We start from the raw sequence: 20,315 nt of genomic DNA on the forward strand, positions 1-20,315 counted from the left end.
TTTTTTTCGATTTTTTTCGAGAGAATCTTTCAGCGGCAGCCATCTTGTGACGCGATACTTGCTTCAGAATTCGAATTTTCTGCCGAATATTACAAATTACTCCACGATGAGGTAGAAATTCGCAATTTGGGCTCCATACAGACGTAGATTGGACTTTTAGGAAACGCAATTGACCACTTCTAAACTGCTCATTGTAATATTGAAGCGGCAGTTTGTCTAGATTTTGACCCCTGCATACGTATATGGATTTCAAACCGTGCCGGCCCCCTTAAGGGAAGATGATCGGAGAATAACGTCCAACTGAGGTCCAATTCAGGATTGTTTTTGAACTGTTCGCAGACTTTTGCAGGACCGTTTGATCGACCGAGCGTTTCCCACCACCTGGGCGCCCGTTCCAAGCCCATTCTTATGTACAACTTCTAATGGATGTTAGACGAAGCTAGGTCTAACAAAAGGGCCGAGAGACAACGCGCTACGCGAAGACAGCCTAAAGGCGAATATCACTGCCCGCGTGGTTTAAGACTTTCTCGAGGGACAGTTAGATTGCTGTTCGGTCCTAACCTCGGTCGCTGGGCTCTGGTTGTGCGCCACGCGATCCACGGTGATGAACGGTGTCACTGGAGGTGTCGTAGGTGTCTTGCCCTGAGGTACCACCACCTTTTCGCAAATTTCCACCACCGTTCGACGTCTATCGGCAGCCAGTGTCTCTTCACCCACCGTCACCTGGTGTTTCGTGCTGGACGAAAGGGAGGATGGAACGTGTTTCGCGAAGGACACGGACGATTGTTCTAGACTGGAGGAGCTTGGAACCGGTATGCAGGAGCCGGATGGAATATTGGCCGACGCCGTGCCATTCGAACTAACGGGAACAGGTATCTCCGAGGCTTTTGGGAACTGTGGCGAACACACCTGACCGCATGGACTCTTGGCGTTCGACGTTCTCGACTTGATTGACGGCGGTTTCGGTGAAGAAGGTGAGACGGGCGGGCTCAGAGAGGACGTGGAACTCGTTGGCGACGATTTGCTGCTGGTTGTCTTTCGAGGGAACGGAGTAGGGATCTTGGATGTCGACCGCGGTGATGTGACCGGCGTGGTCTTCGTGGCTTCCTTCGCGGAAGAGAAGGCTGAGGTAGCGTTGGACTCTAACTGCAGGGTCGTTGGAACTGTGACTGTCCTGCCGGCCGACACAGGACAGCTCTCTTTCATCGAATCCAACGACGCCGACAATGAACCAGGGACCTTTGCAGAGTCCGCTTTCGAAATACTTTCGCTCGTCTCGTCGATAACGCAATCTTGCTCCTCCGCGAGGAGCTTGGAAATCGACGATGCGTTCGTTTCTTTGGTTGGCTGAGATTCGGCCTTGGCATCGGTGAGCTCTTTGGGTGCTGATGACTTTGGCTTGGGAGGGGTCTCCGGGGGTGTTCTTCGCGGGGGTACTTTGGGACTTTGGTATACGATCGGGCGACACGTAGCGGGACAGGAGCGAAGTGTGCGAGAGTTAGTAACCTCTGTGTGAGCTTGCGATTGTGATTTGTTAGTCGATAGTTCCCCAGAAGTGTCAGCAGTACCCTAGAGAACCAAACAGTTATTGGATAGATCGAATCGCCTCTGACGTCCCTTAACCGAACTACTTAAATAGATTTAGTGTCATCGTTTAACGGTTGCTGATCCGAATACACAGAGTGGCGCAGTCTAACTTGAGTACACCGAGTATCTTGTTCGTCGTTGATCATGGGAAAACGTGACTGGGTTCACGGTGATCAATTTTCTGTAAACACAACAGTTTTCTCGAGGACACAACTTCCAAGATTTCAAGGGTAATGTAACATCTCAAGGGAAAACATGATTAAAGTTATTCTCAAGGTCACATTCTCTGCGGTTCGAGGTCATCGATTTTTATTTCTCGAGGTTACGCGAAGATCGCGATATTATAGTACAGATCATTGAATTTTGTTTGGCTTTGGCTGTTACGTAAGAATATCAAAAGAACATTGTGTGACCTTGAGAGTTCGGAAAATGTTACCTTACAATATTTGCTTCTTCGAACCTAATCTGAAGATACTCAGGGTGTACAAGTTAGCTGGACCAGCCTGTATATTTAAGGACCTGTCCTAAAACACTCGAAATCAGAATGTGATATGAAATTCTTGAAATATTGGAATGAACTTCGCGCAATGACTGTTCTTCATGAATGAAAACATACATCGACACGTAAACATGTGAGCCTTCCGTAAATCAATGTCTGATATAACTACTTTGAATTTAAACTAGATTTAGGATATTGAAATTTTGAAAATATGTTTTTACAAATCTTGCAGCCACCTTGAACATACTGCACGAGTGTCTAGATAGATTTGTTTCGATCGAATGTCTTCGAAGTTGATTACCAATTTGCTTGTGACATTTTTCTGATTGAAATGACACCAATCATGGCACAATTTGCACCGTATTCACTTGTTTAATTCGCGATTGAGTAGAACCTTGATTATCCGAACGGATCAGCTACAGTGTTAGCTTAGATCTCTACTAATTTGTGATTTATTAATCGTGTTGTATATGCATCGCTTTGGATTTAACTGCTCACAATGTGAAATTAAAGAATATATTCGGATAACCAAGGTTCTAGTGTATCGCGACTTACACAATCAAATGTACTGTGACTTCTCTATATATGACGCCAAGGCCTGGATGATAAGCGTCGCAGAATTATCCCCACTACCGAGGGGTATACCCCGCGAGGGGCCTCGGACGCCGAGGAGTGTAAACATAACACGGCTCGGGTCTCCTAGACGATACAAGACGCTGGCAAGACCCGTGTTGCCGACATATATCGAGAATTCACAGTACTCCGAATTATGCAATGTTTGCCCTCATTTTAATCGGACAAGTGTCGCAGATATGTTGGCAAATGTTGAACAACGAAATCCGAAGCAGAAGACATTGACGTAGAACGACTCACCTTCGCAAATTTGGACAAAAGCTATTTCAAATCGGCGTCCAACGGTCTCCGAAGCAACGACACTACATAATATATTCCACGTGACGATATAAAACTTCCACAGGATCCAGATCAGCAGATACGACGAAAACCGAGCTTGTCCGATAGAAGAAGAAACATGCAACGTCACAATCACGACTTACCTTCTTTGTTACTACTGCTTCCTGTTGGCTGGCAGAACTGTTCGGTATTTCGGTGACGGGAGTGCTCTCTTCGGCAACGTTCTCCTTCGCCGTCTCGTCGCGAGGTTCCTCGGGTTTCTCTTCGATGACTTCCTGCCTCTCGATGATGGCGCTGTGGTGCACGATGTCCTCGTCCACCGGTTCGTCGGCTTGGCTGACGGAGCAGCTGACGTCGGCCGTGTGGATCCCCGAGTCCTCGCGATCGGTGTCGTTCAGAAGCTCCGCGGACGAGGAGGACGCCGGGTAACGTCTACCGTAATCGAGCTCTTCCAGGCTTTGTACACGCTCGAAGGTGTCGGGACCGCTCGAAGCGTCTGCGTCCAGCGAGTCCAGGCTCCTGTGGAAAGCAGCTCTCGGCACGCGATACTCTGAATCGGGTGAAGAGCTTCTCTCGCTGGGCGTGGAGGTGTCGATTCTGTTCTCCGGATCCCGGAAGCACAACGAATGTTTCCCAACGAAGGATCTCTTGTCGGTGGACTCTTTGCTTCTGACCGCGTCCAGGGCGCTCAGCCGGTCCTTTATCGTCCTGGCAGATAGCTCGCCGTTGTGCCGGGATTCGTGAGCGGTCCCTGGCACCGACGACTCGTCGCTGCTGCTGTACTTCTCGAGCGTCGACAATCTCTCCCGAAGAGGTCTGACCGTCTCCAATTCCTCGGTGCTCAGCTTCCGGTGAACGGAGCTCTTGCTCTCCCTCTCCGAAGCCTGTTTCTCCAGATGGGACAGTCTCTCCCGGATCGAGCTCATGTCACCGGACAGTCTGTTCAACGACTTGCCGCCGCTCTTCTCGGTGATCTCCGGTTGTTCGTGCTTCTGCTTCTCCAGGTTCGACAGTCTTTCCTTGATCGATTTCGTACCGGTGAAATCGCCGGAGAGCCTATTGTTCGCTTTACCATCGTTGCTCTTCGCCGTCGCTTTCTCGAAGATCTCCCGCCTCTTCAGTATGTCGACCTTGACCACGGGCATCGCCGACTTGCTGCTCTCGTCGTTCAAACTCGTTTTCGAACCGTTCGTCGATGATTTCGCGCTGTCCAGCTTCGCGTCCAAGCTGACCAACGATCTTCTCGGTATGTTCTGCGACACCCTTGACACGTAACTGCGGATCGCACCTTCGTACGTGTACTCTTCAGGTTCGGGGGAGCTGGTCGTCGCTGTTGTCGCCGAGTCGTACTCCTGGTTGTTGTGGTTATGGTTGCTGTGGAACCCATTGCCGAACGGTTTCTTCGTGGTCGTGGTCGTCGAAGGGACCGTGCTCCCTGAAGACGATGTTACGTCGTTGCCCATCACGTTCTCGCTGGGCACGTTGTCTAGATCCGAGTGGTTCTTCTCTATTTCGCTGTCTCTGTCGCTCTGAAAACAAAGTTGTCAGTTCTTCTGTGAGTTTGGTCATGACATTCATTCCTGGACATTTCATGATTCGATTATCTTTAAGTGGACTTTCAAGGTCGATGTTGTGAGTTATTCTATGGAGATAGGTACAATTGTTGCTGAATTTAGTCTGTTCTGAAATGTATTGGTTCAGGGAACTAAACAGTCAACATGAACCTTCGAACAATGTAGTGACAATATAATATTGAGAATGATATTACAGTTTTTAAGCTGAGACCATAGGTTATTGGATCCCAATTTTTGTAAGTCTGTCAACAAAAGGGAAATGTACAATAACTTTTTAACCTAGCGAATTTCATTTATATCAGCAGAAATAATAAAGTAAGCTATCGAGGAAACGACCTCGATAGACAAATTAATATGGACGCATTAAACTAAAGTCGACTAGAAGCGTAGTGATAGTTGGTTGACCAAGATTTTTTGTATTCTACAAAATTCAGTTATTCAAAACTTTGTTGTCTGATATCTTGTCTGTATTGTTCGAAGATTCTATGTTCCGGCCGTTTTAAGTTCACATTGGAATCGCGGGAAGAAAAGAATAGAGCGTCAACATTCAATGATACAGATCGCATAGTACAACTCGTATATCAATTTAGGAAGAAATCGGTCTCTGCTTGGTAAGCGTAATTCTATTACTGAATCGGACGTTCATCTTACCAGGACACTGTGCGTGTCATCGTGAGTGTCGCCGCTGACCGAGCTCTTTCCACTGCTGGTGCCTATGCCAAGGTCGCTCAAGTCATTAGCATCCTCCTCGTGATACATGGCCAGGCTGATACTGAGTTTGCGACCCCTGTTGCCTCTCTCCTCCATCATTTCCGAGAAAGTTTTGCTTCGACGACGCTGCCGATCGTGTTCCTCCAGCTCGAGTTTCTTCACCTCCACCACTCGCTCGATTATGTGCTCCTGGCGCTTCCTTCGACTGCTCTTCCAATTGTCCAGATTCTGTAAACAGATTACAAGCAATGCTTCGGAGGCAAAAAGAGCTCGAGAAATTCTCGAATAATCTTTCAAATGTTGAAAATTATTTTTCGATTTATCTCGGGACACGCCCGTGGACTACTTTATGGTAATAGATGAGTTTCTGATTATACCGATTGCCAATCCTCCGGGTCATCGCGGACCTCTTGTTTGATTTTCTTCACCTCTTGAACCTTCTGCAGCTGCTCCTGCGCGGTACGATACAATGAGCATGGTCCAACTTTGACGAATTGAAGAGGATTGGTTGCTTGCTTCGGAGGCGTTTTCAGTGTGGTCTTTAATTTTGGCGGCTCGTGTGTGATCTGAAAACGACGAACAAGTTATGCTCGATTCTGTCCCTTTATTAACACCAAACCTACCGAGCATTAGAAACGACCGATCCGGGTTGCCTTATAAAAATTATACGATTGAATTTGTTGCACGTGTGCTTCCAGTAATGAAATCTACAGTCTACGTAATTCCAATAATTGTGAAATAAAAACCGATCGTGTGACTGTGGTAGGTTCAGTGTTAATTTAGCTGATTACGAACATCACCGTGTCCGTAAATACATCCCGTTTCGAATCGGCATTGCAGTGTTTTCATATTTCACCGAATTCTTTATCCTTTATGCATTCGCGATGCATATTAATGACGATGCAATTATGATCGATGGGAAAATAACATTTCTGACCGAGGATAAATTTCGTTCTCTGTTGCTATTGTGTTCCGATCATCATCTGTCAACTTTCTCACGCTCGAGGTATTTTATCAATTGCGAGATAGCATTATCATTCATTATCGGAATAATCCTAAAGGCGCAATTACGGTGACGGAGGCTCGTGGCGACACGCTGTCTTGACAAACTTGAATTGCTCTTGGGATTTGCTTGCCGCGGAAATTTCTTCGGTGAGAGGGCGCGACTCCGAGCAGAGTATAATGAAGTGCCATAGTGTCGCAGCCCGCTTCAAAAAGAATAGGTCAAGACGAGTCGTTGGCCGAGGAAAGGGGAAAGCCAGCAACGCGGGGTTACGAATCAATAGGGACATCGTTTGCCATAATTTCGAAGTGGATTTGTATTTCTACGCTTGGGCAAACTCTTAGCATCGAAAATATTAACAATATTTTTATTCCCGAGTGATCCAACATAAATGCAGTACTTCTCGGGAATTTGATGCAATTGACCCTTATCGACAGGGTTGCTCGATGCCAAATGAAATAGACCGTTCACCATTTGTAGCATGATTTCAATCATCCGTGTCTGAAACTGGCCAAGTAATTTCGCGTTCGATCAAAACTGAATTCGTCTCAGCGAATTTTTAAGTCGTACGCATCGAAGCGTGCTCCTGACTGACAACCTGGCTGATTATTAACGGCTTAAGAGAAACCTTTCTCCAGCTTTCAAGGGGTTCAGCTTCCGCGTGAAATGTCTAGGACAAGCGTCGATAACGAACAATCTCGAGAAAAGGAGGACACTTCCCATGGCAGGGTACATTTGAAATGAAATGTACTGAAAAGAAGAATTTGAATACTTCTATCCGAATAAGACACTGTTATTTCTTCCTTTTCCCTGATCACAATTTTCTCCAATTTATGGTACCAAACCAGAAAAAATATTTGATATACCATCTTTTTGTCCCGAAGTATAGTCGCGACAAAAAGAGGCAGTAAAGTTGTAACGATTCGCAAAAAATAAGTAGGCGTAATTTAAAACAGTAAGAGCATTAGAACCTACTAAACATATTAAGAAAGGAACTATTTCACTCCAGTTTGCCAATTTTTATTTCGGTAGTTATACTTATTATATTGAAAAGCGACAGTAGCTCTCTCTCTCTCTCTCTCTGTATTTAGTGGTCTGCGATTTTGCGAGTTGAAGGAGACGTGATGTAACGGGATTGTAACCCTGAAGGGAACAATGAATGAATACTACTGTTTCGGTAGTTACGGCTCAGTCATACATATACTGATACACAGTGTCACCGGTTGAGGGGAGGGAGCACGAATCGGTAGAAGGGGAAATTAGGGTGGGGAAACGAGTCTTGATCTGGCGAGATCATGCTCGTACATGGACAACCTAGTGGTTAGCATTCGCGGCAACCTGGAAATTGGCACTCGTACCGACATCAACAAAAATGAACACTTGCAATTTTACCATTTCACCGTCGACATGATTTTTTATTTAGAATAATTCACATTATCTCACCGTCCTCTCATTTCGCCGCTCCGTGGCGGCGCTCTGCGAGGCAGGCATCCTTCCGTTCCTTCCTCCTTCTCTCTCGTCTTCGGGGAGCTCCTCCTCTTCAGTGTAGCACGACTCGTCGCACGGCCCGGCCCATCCTACGCCTCGTCCCTGGAACCGAGCAACAGGAAACCTTATTAACCGGCGAACTGACAGGAAATGAACTTCTGGAGGTGGTGTTCCAGATCGCAGACAGCGCTGCGTCGCGTCCAGACGATTTCATGCATCGCGACCATTGTCCTCCTCGGCAATTGTCTTCCTCCGACAAGGAAACGTACCCTACAGATTTTAGCATTTCAGCGCGTCTCCGGATTTTAGCATTAGAATTGCCGAGTATTTTCGGGAGCTTGAAAGAAGTCACTTGGAACGATTGCGAGAACGGTACGCCCCGAGTCGCACGTGTTTCCGGTTATGGCCGACAATAAGCGGTCACACATACTAGCGTGTGCCCTCCTCAAAGTCTGAACAATGGGATTACGGAAGCATCGATGGTGAAGAGCAGGTCTGGTCTGGCGCAGTTGACTTCTTTTCAGCTCCCGATACAGTACAGCGTATACTCGATACATGTCCAAACACGGGTCTAGCCACGGACATAGATCGGCCAGGAGATACTATTCTTTGATCAACGCGACCTTACGCTAACGAGCAAAACTGTGTCTACAGTATTCGAAGCAACAGAACTTTTTAAAAATTAGATCAAATGACTTGAATTTTATTGAGAAGTTAGAAGGATTAGTTTATTAGACGAGGTGTAAAAAATTTTTTAACAAAAAGTTTGAATTGGTCGGAATCGCAAAAGAGATAGTAAAAGTTGGTTTTTTCAGCTTTTTTATCTGAGCCTGTATTGAACATTTAAAGAACGTATTTGATTCGCTCGAATAAATTATATCCATGCTGAAAATTTCATCGATATTGGTTAATTCGTTTACGAGTTACAAACGATTAAACTTCGTGGCTCCTCGCGGGGTATACTCCGCGGTAGTGGGGATAATTCCACGACGTTTATCATCCAGGCCTTGGCGCCATATATAGAGAAATCACTGCAGTCCGTGAAGTACCGACGAAGAAGGATGTGTATTGCTTTATCCAGGAGTGTACCGTTCTTTTGCACGCTTAAGTGTCCGCCGTTATCTCCCACACCTCGAAAAAAAAAAAATGTTCCGACTACGGACACTTAATTGTGCACTAGCGTTCACTGGTGGCACACCCGTATGCAATTTAAGACGGCGTGAGTGTGGTATGCATGCGACAGTGCAATAAACAAGCTTCGGGACTCGAGATCGAAACGAACAACAATCGGAATAAGAGTTCTTTAGAGAACAACGACGAAAGCAATTAAAACTCGAGCAACCGTGAACTAGAGAAGGAGCATCGAACGAGAGAAGATATATCCGGACAGCTGAACAATGGGGAAAGAAAAAAAGTGGGCTCGACAATAGGAAAAAAGGCAGCGTAAAGAAACGAGAGCATCGGAGCAGATAACGAGGAAGATCTAGGGGAAAAGGTGGGGTCCGGCAAAAAGATAAAGCTGTCCCGCTGGTAGGGGAAGAACTAGTATAAAAATCGATGAACCCTGCATCGAATACCGGGATCGTTAACAGTATCGCGGTGAGACCGGCGCAAAAAAGGACACATTGAACGACCGTGGCGCAACAAGAAGGCACCGCAAAGAAATCCTTGATACGCGCCAAGAAAATAGATAACAAGAGCAGATAATTAAATTATTTAAAGTAACTTCGCATGGTATCCGATGTTTCGCGCGAGTCCGTTCCAAGATAATTCGAAGATAGACGATGATCGAAACAGGGAAATGGACGTCGTTAGAGAACGGGGGACGGGGGAGAAAAAGAAAAGCCGAGGAAAACTAGGGAAAAAGATAGACCACTGAACTGGTTCGCAGGCATAACAGTATTAGGCGTATTTAGAGGTTCCGTCGATCCGAGAATACCGAGCGAGCCGATTAGTTTATCGAGACCCCGAAGAAAGCACGCTCCTCCGGCCGGTATTAACGAACTGATTAATTTACTATGTTCCGCGATACGCATCGCTGGTAATTAACGGATATTGTAATGATTAAGCGAATATCGCGTGACGGATTAGCTATAAATTAGCAGCGAGAGATACGCGTAATAGTCCGTCGTGAACGTTGTTTTCTGCAACATTCTAGTCTCAATAACGGATTAATTGAGCGATCGTTTCACTTAAATTTTCTGTTCACCAGTTTCCAAGTCTTTTTGCACGGCGATCGCTAATCATTTCGGATCGAATTTTTCGCGATAGCCGCAACGCCGAGAGGGGAAGGTTTGACAGCGGTGATTCGAAAAATGTTCAAACGCCGATATATTTCTTCCGGTCCCCGTTCCCTAAACCCTCGCATATCGCTCAATGAGCAAATATTATTGCAACGAAGTTGTGTTTGCGCAGCACATCCGTTGCGAAAGTTCTATTTCGGGCAGAGCCGTTTTCGCGATCAGCTGAAAGCTTTTCAAGGCTGTTGATCTTGGGCCGCCGCGCCGCCGAAAAAATGCTCGGTTTTTGTGCGAAATTAAAAATGATCGAAACCAGAACCGCATTGCTTGCGTGTACATAGCGAATCTTACTTCGCGAGCATGCGAGCAAACTTTTATTTCATCCCTCGAGCACCGACCAACGGGACACGCATCTACCCTAATCATCTTGTACGAGTTCATGAAATAACATTCCTGTCCTATTTTTAAAAACTAACTTCTGACTGGACTGATCTTATGCATTTATGACAATGGACAGGTGTACTTCAAAACGGTAGAAAAATTTGAACAATTGAAGAATATCAATACAATATTCTCAGCCTGTTAAAATGGAATGTCTGTCTGAAAATTTTTCTTTTCCATAAAGATTTAATTTTTCAAAAATAACTGTTTTTTTTTAATATTGGTCGTTTTCGATCAATGAGGAAGCGACGAGAGATGTAGATTACTAATTATATAAAAGAAATTAATTTTTATGTGAAATAAACTTGACGAACGTGAAATCAAAGATAATTTTACGAAACGATGCGATTATTAGAAAGTAAAGTAGCACAAAGTGATACCAGTGAAATTAATAGAAAAGTTGTTAATGTTAATACGGGAAATAGTAACAGTCGTTCACGTGTAGCAAGGTAGAAAAACGCCGAGAAAAAGTGTTCCCGAGTTATTTGCCGTGATAAGCTACGCCCGCAGGAAAATTGCAAAAATGATTGATCAACGTCTGGTAGCCAGGAAACTGAGGAAACCCATGAAGGATAGCATGGATAATTGATAATAGCCGCCAATCTCTATCTCGCTAATCGTCGAGTACGAGGATATGCAAAATCATGTGTAACCGTACGCGGACTTATTTATTCAGATAGAGGAGTGGTCATTATAAAGGGCGTGTGGCGTGGGAATGAAAACCCGCACCCTTAATTGTTTCATTTCTCTAAAAATCCGGTCGAGGTTTCCGCAATAAATCCTCGATTTTTCGGAAAAAATCACTACGCGAATTCCGTCACTTTATGCAAATAACTAATGCCTCAAAGGTTCGCTTGGAATTTTCTTGGAAAGTTGCTTGGAACTTGCATTTTCTTCGGAAAAGTATACAATTCCTATTTTCAAATACCGTATTTTCTTAATTTATATTTTACACGTGAAACCTGCGTTTGGGTACACTGATACTCATAAAGTCGCAATTCTGAAATTAGGAAAAATAGAGCCTATAAAAAGTTGTTACACTATTTTCGATATATCGAAATTATTGAAAGGAAATATATATTTCTACGTAATTTAATATTCTCAATAATTTGCAATCTAGTTATAAAACTATAAAATCGACAGAACGGCAGCATTCTCGACGAAATGGCGATCGTCCACGCAAAAGTCCACTGTTTGCATTCGCAGACTGATTTGCGAATACGTTTTCCCCTGTTTCGATTCCGAAAAATTTATAACCAAGACCTACAAGCATTACTCGCATAAACGCGTGCGCGTCTCCATCGTCGGGTGATTTCTTCTTCACGACTCGGTGCATCCAATTCGTTGAATGCATGGATGGATCTTCCGTCACCCGTAAAAATTTCTCAGTATCGCGTGGCTACTGTACCATAAAACTCAATGTTAAACGTTACATAAAGCGAGTCATTTTGTCCGTCGCGACGGAAACGAGATGACTTTAAACCGGCTCGATGACAATGACCAGGCAGCAAACAACCGTAAACCTGGCCATTCTTTATTCGAAATTGTTACGCGAGCCAACAACCTGCGTTTGATTATGATGAAACCATGCTTTCACGAATTTCAGAACAGCAGTCGTGTATAACCTGCATTTATCATCTAACCTTTGAACGGCGGACGCCGTTCCGACAATTCCATGACAGCCATAACTGGATCCACTCAAATCTTTACACACACATTTTCTTTACACGTTTCTCCTCTTTTTGGGCTCCACGGAGATAGCTAATAATTTCAATATTTCTGGAAAATTGGAAAGGTAACAAAAAGTTTTAATTCAATTGACTCCTTGCCCTACAATATCGAGTCGGACTCGTGATGAAAATTTGAAAACCGATTTTGCAGCCCAAAATTCAGAAAAAATTCACAGCTGTGTGCGTGTGTGTGTACAGAACAGAATTCCTTAGACCACGTTTACCCTCTAACAACCCTTGTGGTACCAACTTGAAATCTGCTACAGGGAGTTTTCTTCATGGGCTTTAGCGAATGGTGTAAAGGAAGAACAATATTTCTCTGGAGGCATAATTTTAATAATTTGAGAATTACGACACTTTTAAATTCTTTGAATCTTCTTAACCTTTTAAATTTCACGTGCTCGTTTTCGCTATGGGAAACGTATCCTTAGTGGGAAAATAATGAAACTAAACAGTTAGTTTCCACCGCGCGCATGTTCTTCGAGACGATGATGGCAGTGCATAAAAGCACAGTTCACACCGGTGCTCACATTTAGGGAGTGGGTAAAGGAAGCCGTGGAATCGACGACAGCTCTAACCGTGATGCCGACACGCTCTGTATCCTCTGTCTGATGATACTGAATCGAGGGGAGCAATGCAGCCTGCAAGAATGTCGGCGGAAATCAGGATATCGATACGGCCGCGCGCACACCTCGATACCGATCGCGTTCAAGTATATCTTGATATCCCCGTAAATCTAAACCACATTCAGAGATTTTATCGAATCCGAGGCTCGCCGTGTAACCAACGAAGATTCATCTGTTGCGTCCGTTCAATGCCGTTAATTAGCTCCCGATCATTTTTCGCTGGTAACTTCCCGAAATTAATACTTCCTGCGAACTGTTGCCGGTTGATTTCCTGTCACGGTCAAAGGATCTCGCGCCACTTAAACCGATTGAATCGTATCCGTCAGTGATCGTGATCAATCATGCTACGAACGAATGTTGAAACTTTATAGTGCGCGTTCGCGGAATTTATTCGCATCTCCGGGAACGAAGGAACAGTTCGTCTCCGATTAAAATGTTCGGTATTATACACACCGTAAAATATATGTAACATGTTCATTTTTATTTTATTCGACACTAAACCTACCACGGTCGATATGACCGGTTTCACGTTTTACAATTACTGAAACTATAAAGATTCATTTATGGAAAATAGCGGAATAAATTTCCTTGTCCACGCGTTTATTATATTGAGAATTACGGATGATCTCAATAAATTTATGGTAGCAATTTTTATCAGGCAATATTTACCGGATACTGTTCACGCTTGGTAGGTTTAGTGTTAACACTAGGTTTACGGAGCATTAAAAGTGAGTATTCTGCATTACTTTATAAAAATAAGAAGAATGCGTCTATCCAAGTTTTCAGCCGTTTTTTTAAATAATATATACCCAAGGAAATAAGTTTGTCGAGTAATTCCACGTAGATGGATCTTCGCAATCTCAATAATCGTAAATTAAAAATATTATTGTCCCGTAAACCTAGTGTTAATGCATCGACTTTTCTATTTTTTAGTCATTTTATTAATGAAGCTACGTTTCTGCAGTTTATCGTTTCAGCGATCTGTCGGTGGCAAATATAATAAAACCGGCAAGGTTGCACAATTTCGTACAATCGATGGGAGGGTGCAATTACGATTCGGTGGACGCCGAGACGAGCGCATCGCGATCTGCAGTCCCGGTTCGCGAAAGCCAGGCACGTTTGTTTCTTCCGACAGTACCGATCTGCATGTCAAAGAGGGGAAGGCTGTGCAGTCGCAGCATATTGACACAAGGGGCCTGAAGGAGGTCCAAGGCCGGTTTTACTTGCCTCGAAGGGATTCCTGAGGAATGACTCGCCCGGAGAACACGTTCTTCCGCGAGCGTAGACCCGGAATGTCGGGTACAACGTGCTCGTAAACGAGTCACGGAAAAGCCCTCCAAGGATCGTCTAACTGTCGCCGGTTCTTGCGACATTTTCGCGTATATCTTCGACCGATCGGACGGGGATCGGCATCGGGTCACGGCAACTGTATATCTATCTAGGGGACTCTGAAGCCAACGATCGTCCGACGATCGCTTCGCTTCTGTTCGATCCAGCGATGGGCAGGATCATTCTCAATCAGTATTGTATCCTACTAGCAACGCATACGCGAATACATAAAAATCGAAGTGTCAAATTATCGCAGTTTATACATCGAGAATTTTCCTGTGTCGGAAATGTCATGTTGAAATACTTTTTGGGTTCACTGTGGCTGTATGTAATCGACGCAGACAATTATTTTGCACCCGCCAATTACTGTTTCTAATATATTTTCTTTGAAAAGTATTCTGTTAGAATCGGAGTACCGAAGAAGGGGGTGTAAGTAGTGATGGGTATGACACTTCTCTTGTATCAAAGTACCAAGTTACCACAAAGTGAGATCGATTTTTAAAAAACTGTGAAAACACAAAATTTCCGATTTTATATTGAAGTTATCGGACGACCGTGTTCATATTATTGCAGTAGTTACATCTTCTTGCGATTATCAATGTGTATCGTTTCCGGATTAGGAAACCATGTGGTGAAAAATTGAAAGTCCGCAAAAATCCGTAACAAAACGTATACTTCTCGTCAAAGTTTTAAAGATACCAGTTTTACAAAGACTCGGTAGCGAGAGAAATTGTCGCAACCAATGTTCTTAGCCTTTAACGGACCAATGCCGCGTATATGGCGGCAAACATAAAATTTCAATCATCTTGTCATCCTACAACTCTGAACATATATTAATAACTTTTTCACTGAAACATAAACATTCTTTCTACACTTGACATAAAAATGTTGAGTGCACAGTTTCTCTTCCGGACCGTTAAGGGTCTTCGCATTTATTTATTATTATTATATATCGTTTATTTTAAAGTGGTCGCATTAACAGCTAGGTCATTAGCGACCACATCGATTTCACATTTATTTTTTAAGTGCGTCGCGGTTGATAAAACGAAATGAAAAATCGATTTCTTTTCGATGTTCGTTACACTATGCGGATTTCTCTGTGCACCAAGAGCACCGGGATCGACGCTTCGCTTAATCGGCGAGTTCGAGCAGATTGCAGCGGCGGCGGCGGCTGCATCGCGTGCATTGAACCGTAATTTAAAGCGTCGCGGGTGCGTAGTACTAGCGGATCGGTATAACTCGCGCTAAGTCGACGCGGTGGCTTTCATGTTTAGGAGTGAGTTAAGATTTCTGCCCTCTACCCTTTTATCTTCTTAACACCGGTGCCTCCTAGCCCGTGGCGATCGCGCGCGGCCATTAATTTCGAAACGTTAACGCAAATCTGCGTAATCTCCTTAGCGCGGCGCGCACACGGTTTCGCGAAAACAGCGTTAACACATCGCCGCGGCCTAACGAGTCCATTGAATTTCCGTTCAGGATCCTTGATACTTCCGATTTTTCCGAATCCGAAATAGATAATGAAGCGATCTTCTCGGGAAACGATATGGACGAGCATTTGCGAGAAGTGACTCGCCATTGCTGCACCGATTGTGCATTTATTGCAACGGTTTTGCTGGCACGTCCACAATATCGAAGGAACATCGCTCTGGATGTAGGCAAGAAAAAATGATCGTGCGATTCATTAACTAGTGACCCTTTAATCATTCACTTCCGAGGGTGTTAACCCTTTGCACTCGAAGCAATTTTAACTCCAAAACCAAACATTTCTTCCGACCTAGAATATTTCTCTTCCATATACCTTTTTTTCATGTTATACATACAAATGTTATTCGTACAATACCGAAATGTTTAGTAATTTATCAAACACAAACAAATTTAATAATGTGAAAAATATTTTGAATAATGATACAGCAATTTTCAGTGGTGCCTTACAGTCGCCATTCGAGTGCTAAGTGTTAATTGCCTCAAATCACCTTTGAAAGTTTCAATTTCTAGGATTGAAAGCTCCCCTTTGAAGGTGGGTTTCACGAAGACAATTTTTTATCCTGCCAAATAAGTAATTCCAAAATTGCGCGACCCGAAGAAACTCCTGAAACTGGTCGGTTTGCAATGAATAATGTATAACTAGCAGAGGCATGGATTTTGTTGAGCTCTTTGCGATCCCGGCACACTGTGTACGAAGGCTACTTTTAGCCAAGAGCAAAAGAGGATCGATGGGAAACCCCGGTGACTCCTTGGACGATTTCATTTCGCGATGCTAGATCGACGAGATGCGTTTTCGCCCCGAAGATCCGTTCGGTCTGGTTTCCATGCTGAGCGAAACGAAATCCGGCGGCTGCGATTTCAACAAGCAATCCATGCATGAATAATATTGGTTAATGGATGGACGTGGATGGTAATGCTGAACGGTGGACGGTAATCAGGTTAGTCGTTCAAATTCCTCGTACGTGGTTTGTTATTAAATACGAATACGGTTTCCCCGGGTATCGGGTGGTTCTGATCTTTTTTAAATCCAACGGGTTCACCGCGTAGATCAATATAGGATCCATGCTCCGTCGAGATTCTTCACGAGATGGCTGCTTTTTCACCGCAACGTTACGCAATTAATGTAATTACACCGAGCTGAAAAATCTCTTGTTATTGGATTGCGGATAATCTGCCGGCACGGAGTATGCGAAAGCATAGTATAGTATAGAAAGCATAAACGAAGCTGGGCTTCATATTTGTTATATCGTCGGCGGAGTCTATCCTTGTATTTTCTGTTTTGTAAAACGATCCAGAATTTAAACGCGAGAAAGGGAGTATTTTTATTATTTTTATTTGTATTTTCATTCAAATAATGCTAATTAAATCTGGACGAATCTCGTTTCTCCCAAGACGCCCGGGAATTGAAATGTAGAGATGGAAAATATATATTTCGTGCGAATTATTTTGAATAATTTGTCGCGGAGTTTGTTGAGGAAAATCGTGTGTTCCGCCGTTTACGGGTTTACGCTGAAGTAATTAGTACGATTAGATTTCTAACGGTGTACACACGGGAAACATTACGCGCTCGTTAACGAATAAGTGGATCTCCTGGCGAAATAACGAAGCGTGCGTGTCGTGCCACAGTCATTGAACGCAATTAATGAAAGAAACGTAAAAACTATCAAGAGGATGTTACGCGTCGAATTGCTACAACGAATAATCCTGCAACGTTTTGCGCGTGGAGAAACGTTACACGCGATTCTGATCGTATTGCGGCACCTTCACGATGACGGAAGTTTCGTTTCACGTTCGTGCGTCCGTTAAAATTGCAAATTCTTAAATAACGGTAATTGGTTAGCGGGAAGATGAATTAAGCAATAGGTAATCGGCAAATAAAGATGCATTACGATCAAACTGCGAGTAATTCTATATGAAAAAGAACATTATTCCTCCAAATTAATTTCAACTAATTTTCTATCGCAAACTGAACTAGAGCTCGTTTTTCGTATTATTTGAGCTTCGAGCCGATCAATTAGATTAAAATAGATGATTGATGAAGAGCCTTAAATAACTACTAAATTGATGAAAATGTTACGAGTATATTAGAGTTGCTTCAGTATTGCCAATTAACGAAGTCTTCTCTGAGAAGTATTAAACACTATTTTACAAGGTCCGTTTCAAAGATAATTAGCAAAAATTCGAGTTGCTTGTACGTTAAACCAATACATTAGCCAGTATTATGAAAAGATATAAGCTAGCTTGTTAATTCGTTTTTTACAACAGTAAAAATCTCGGCTTTGGCGCAACAGCAAACAGTAAGAAGATTAAGATCACGACTTGTGGGCACTGCGTGAATTATGCACGCTAGTTTTTATAAATACGGGAGTCTATATTTCTGATTTTCCCAGTTGAAAGAATTTTGAAAAATTTTTTTTCAGATCTTGTGTTGTTCCCAATGAATTTCACTGGCTTGCTCCATCCGAAAAAGAGTGAACAACTCAGTAATTAAACAGGGAACTGAAAAGAATTTTCTCATCAATAATTATTATGAACAAGCGAAAAGCAGTTCGATCGTCGATAACTGTTATGAGCGATCGAAATGAACTTCGATCATTGATAACTGTTACGAGTGATCGAAACGAACTTCTCTCATCGATAAGTGCTATGAGTGTTCGAAGTGAACTTCTCTCATTGATAACTGTCATGAGTGATCGAAATGCATTTCTCTGATTGATAACTGTTATGAGTGATCGAAGTGAACTTCTCTCATTGATAACTGTCATGAGTGATCGAAATGCATTTCTCTGATTGATAACTGTTATGAGTGATCGAAGTGAACTTCTCTCATTGATAACTGTCATGAGTGATCGAAATGCATTTCTCTGATTGATAACTGTTATGAGTGATAGAAACGAACTTCTCTGATTGATAACTGTTATGAGTGATCGAAATGAACTTCCCTCATCGATAACTGTTATGAGTGATCGAAACAGTTTTTCTACATCGATAACAGTTATCGAGGATGTTCCAATTTTTAGGATACTAATAAGGCTGGTAAGGCTGTTGTTTGTAACCAAAAAGTATAAAAATCATTTTGTTCTTCGAATTGGTTTCTTTATATTTGGTGTAGATTATCTTGAATTTCGATAATAATCAACTTTCTATTAATGATTTGTATCGTAGAAAATTTTAGAATAACTCTGTTAATTTTGGTCCCTGGTCCCGAGGGTTAATTCGCGGGATTGCGTAAAAGTAACAGTATTCCGCGCGTACGGCGAAGCAACGTAACCCGCTCGTTGTTTTAACGGTAGTCGAGTTATCGTTCCGCCGTCTCTCAATCTCGTGGTTCGGTATCGTTCCGCGTTCCTAATCGCAACAATCTCGATACCTGTAGCCGGCTATGCGATTAATTCCTGTGGGAACCCTTTTGCATTATGAATCGGCGATCATCCCTCCTCGGCAGAGATCGGATCGGCCGATAACAGATTACAAATGCAACGGCTCGCAAAATCTCGTTGCCGGCTCGCTCTTCAAGTTCAATCGGACCGGATTGAAACATTACGGCGGTTTCGCCCCAGGAAATTGCCGATCGCGGAAACCTCCTGTGCCTAAGAGAAAATCTAAACCGGGATGAAAGTAGCAGGAAGAACAACCATAATTTGAAGCCTTCCGGGGCACGGTCACATTTACCGTGCCCCCGCTCGATACGCCACAGGAAATTGGACAGTTTACGATGGATTCAGTCTTCTCACTTTGGATTCGTTGGATTGGAGAACTCTGTTTAGAACAATAAAAGTTCAACAAGAAATTACGAGGAATCAGGAATTTGCTTAGCCACCCAATACAGTGAATTCTCGATATATGTCAACAACGCTAGTCTTTCAGCGTCATATATCCTCCAGGAGACATACTGGAGCCGCGTTATGTTTACACTCCTCGGCGCCCGAGGCCTCTAGAGCTTCGTTATAGTGGGGATAATTCCGCGACGTTTATTGTCCAAGCCTCGACGACATATATAGAGAAATCATTGTATACCGACAGAGGGATCGACATTTCGACAAAAGAATATGAAAGTTATCATGAAACCGATCGATCGACAGAAATTGTTTCGTCGAACCTTTCAACGGATAGAATCAATTGTTGATAATCGAACAACGGTGAGGAGAATTTCGATGGAGCATTGTTCAGCTGGATCGAATAATGGGCCGTCTTTACATCGGGTATAACTGCTCTAAAAAATTGCCGACGCCGAGCTAACACATTGTAGTAGGATCGTTCACGCCTGTAGCGAAGCTCGTGATCGTTTCGGTAGAGGATCCCGACGCAACAAAGACCCCTCGTGGGTTGCAATTAAGGTTCATCGAACGGGCGACGTACAGAGAAGGCGGCGAGGGTGTAATAAAAACGCAGGAATGAAGATAAAGGAATTTCTGGCGATTGGGTCGTGACCTCGTGGGCCCCGCTATGAACCCTCGATATACGGGCCGCAAGCCGCCATATTGCACACGTACCGTGCATTAAGATACGCTGCGAATCAGGAGGAACGTTCGCGAAGAGGAAGCGAGAGACCATAAGCCAGGGATTCGTAGACAACGCCAAGAGCGCAACAACAATTCCATTAGGTCCTTCAAGAACTTTCTTCCTTTTCTCTTGGTCAATGACAGTCCCTTCTTCGAATAGAAAAATAGACAATATTTTATTCAAACTA

At 43.6% G+C, this 20,315-nt stretch overlaps 1 protein-coding gene across 4 annotated transcripts in view; it reads right to left on the bottom strand.

Annotated features, from left to right (window-relative positions):
* Window positions 1-20,315, bottom strand: part of Smash (smallish) — a 196,766-nt gene that overhangs the window by 21,689 nt on the left and 154,762 nt on the right. For 3 of the 4 annotated variants that reach the window (XM_076802191.1, XM_076802192.1, XM_076802190.1), the window contains 5 exons: window positions 7,730-7,876; window positions 5,661-5,849; window positions 5,224-5,511; window positions 3,142-4,527; window positions 562-1,569 (listed from right to left, as the gene is read on the bottom strand). In XM_076802191.1, the coding sequence (XP_076658306.1) occupies window positions 562-1,569; window positions 3,142-4,527; window positions 5,224-5,511; window positions 5,661-5,849; window positions 7,730-7,777 (2,919 nt within the window). In that variant the 5' untranslated portion in view covers window positions 7,778-7,876. The remainder of the gene's footprint in view (window positions 1-561; window positions 1,570-3,141; window positions 4,528-5,223; window positions 5,512-5,660; window positions 5,850-7,729; window positions 7,877-20,315) is intronic. The other variant, XM_076802193.1, reaches the window with a different exon arrangement.

This window comes from Halictus rubicundus, chromosome 16 (genome assembly GCF_050948215.1).
Source record: "Halictus rubicundus isolate RS-2024b chromosome 16, iyHalRubi1_principal, whole genome shotgun sequence".
NCBI lineage: Eukaryota > Metazoa > Arthropoda > Insecta > Hymenoptera > Halictidae > Halictus > Halictus rubicundus.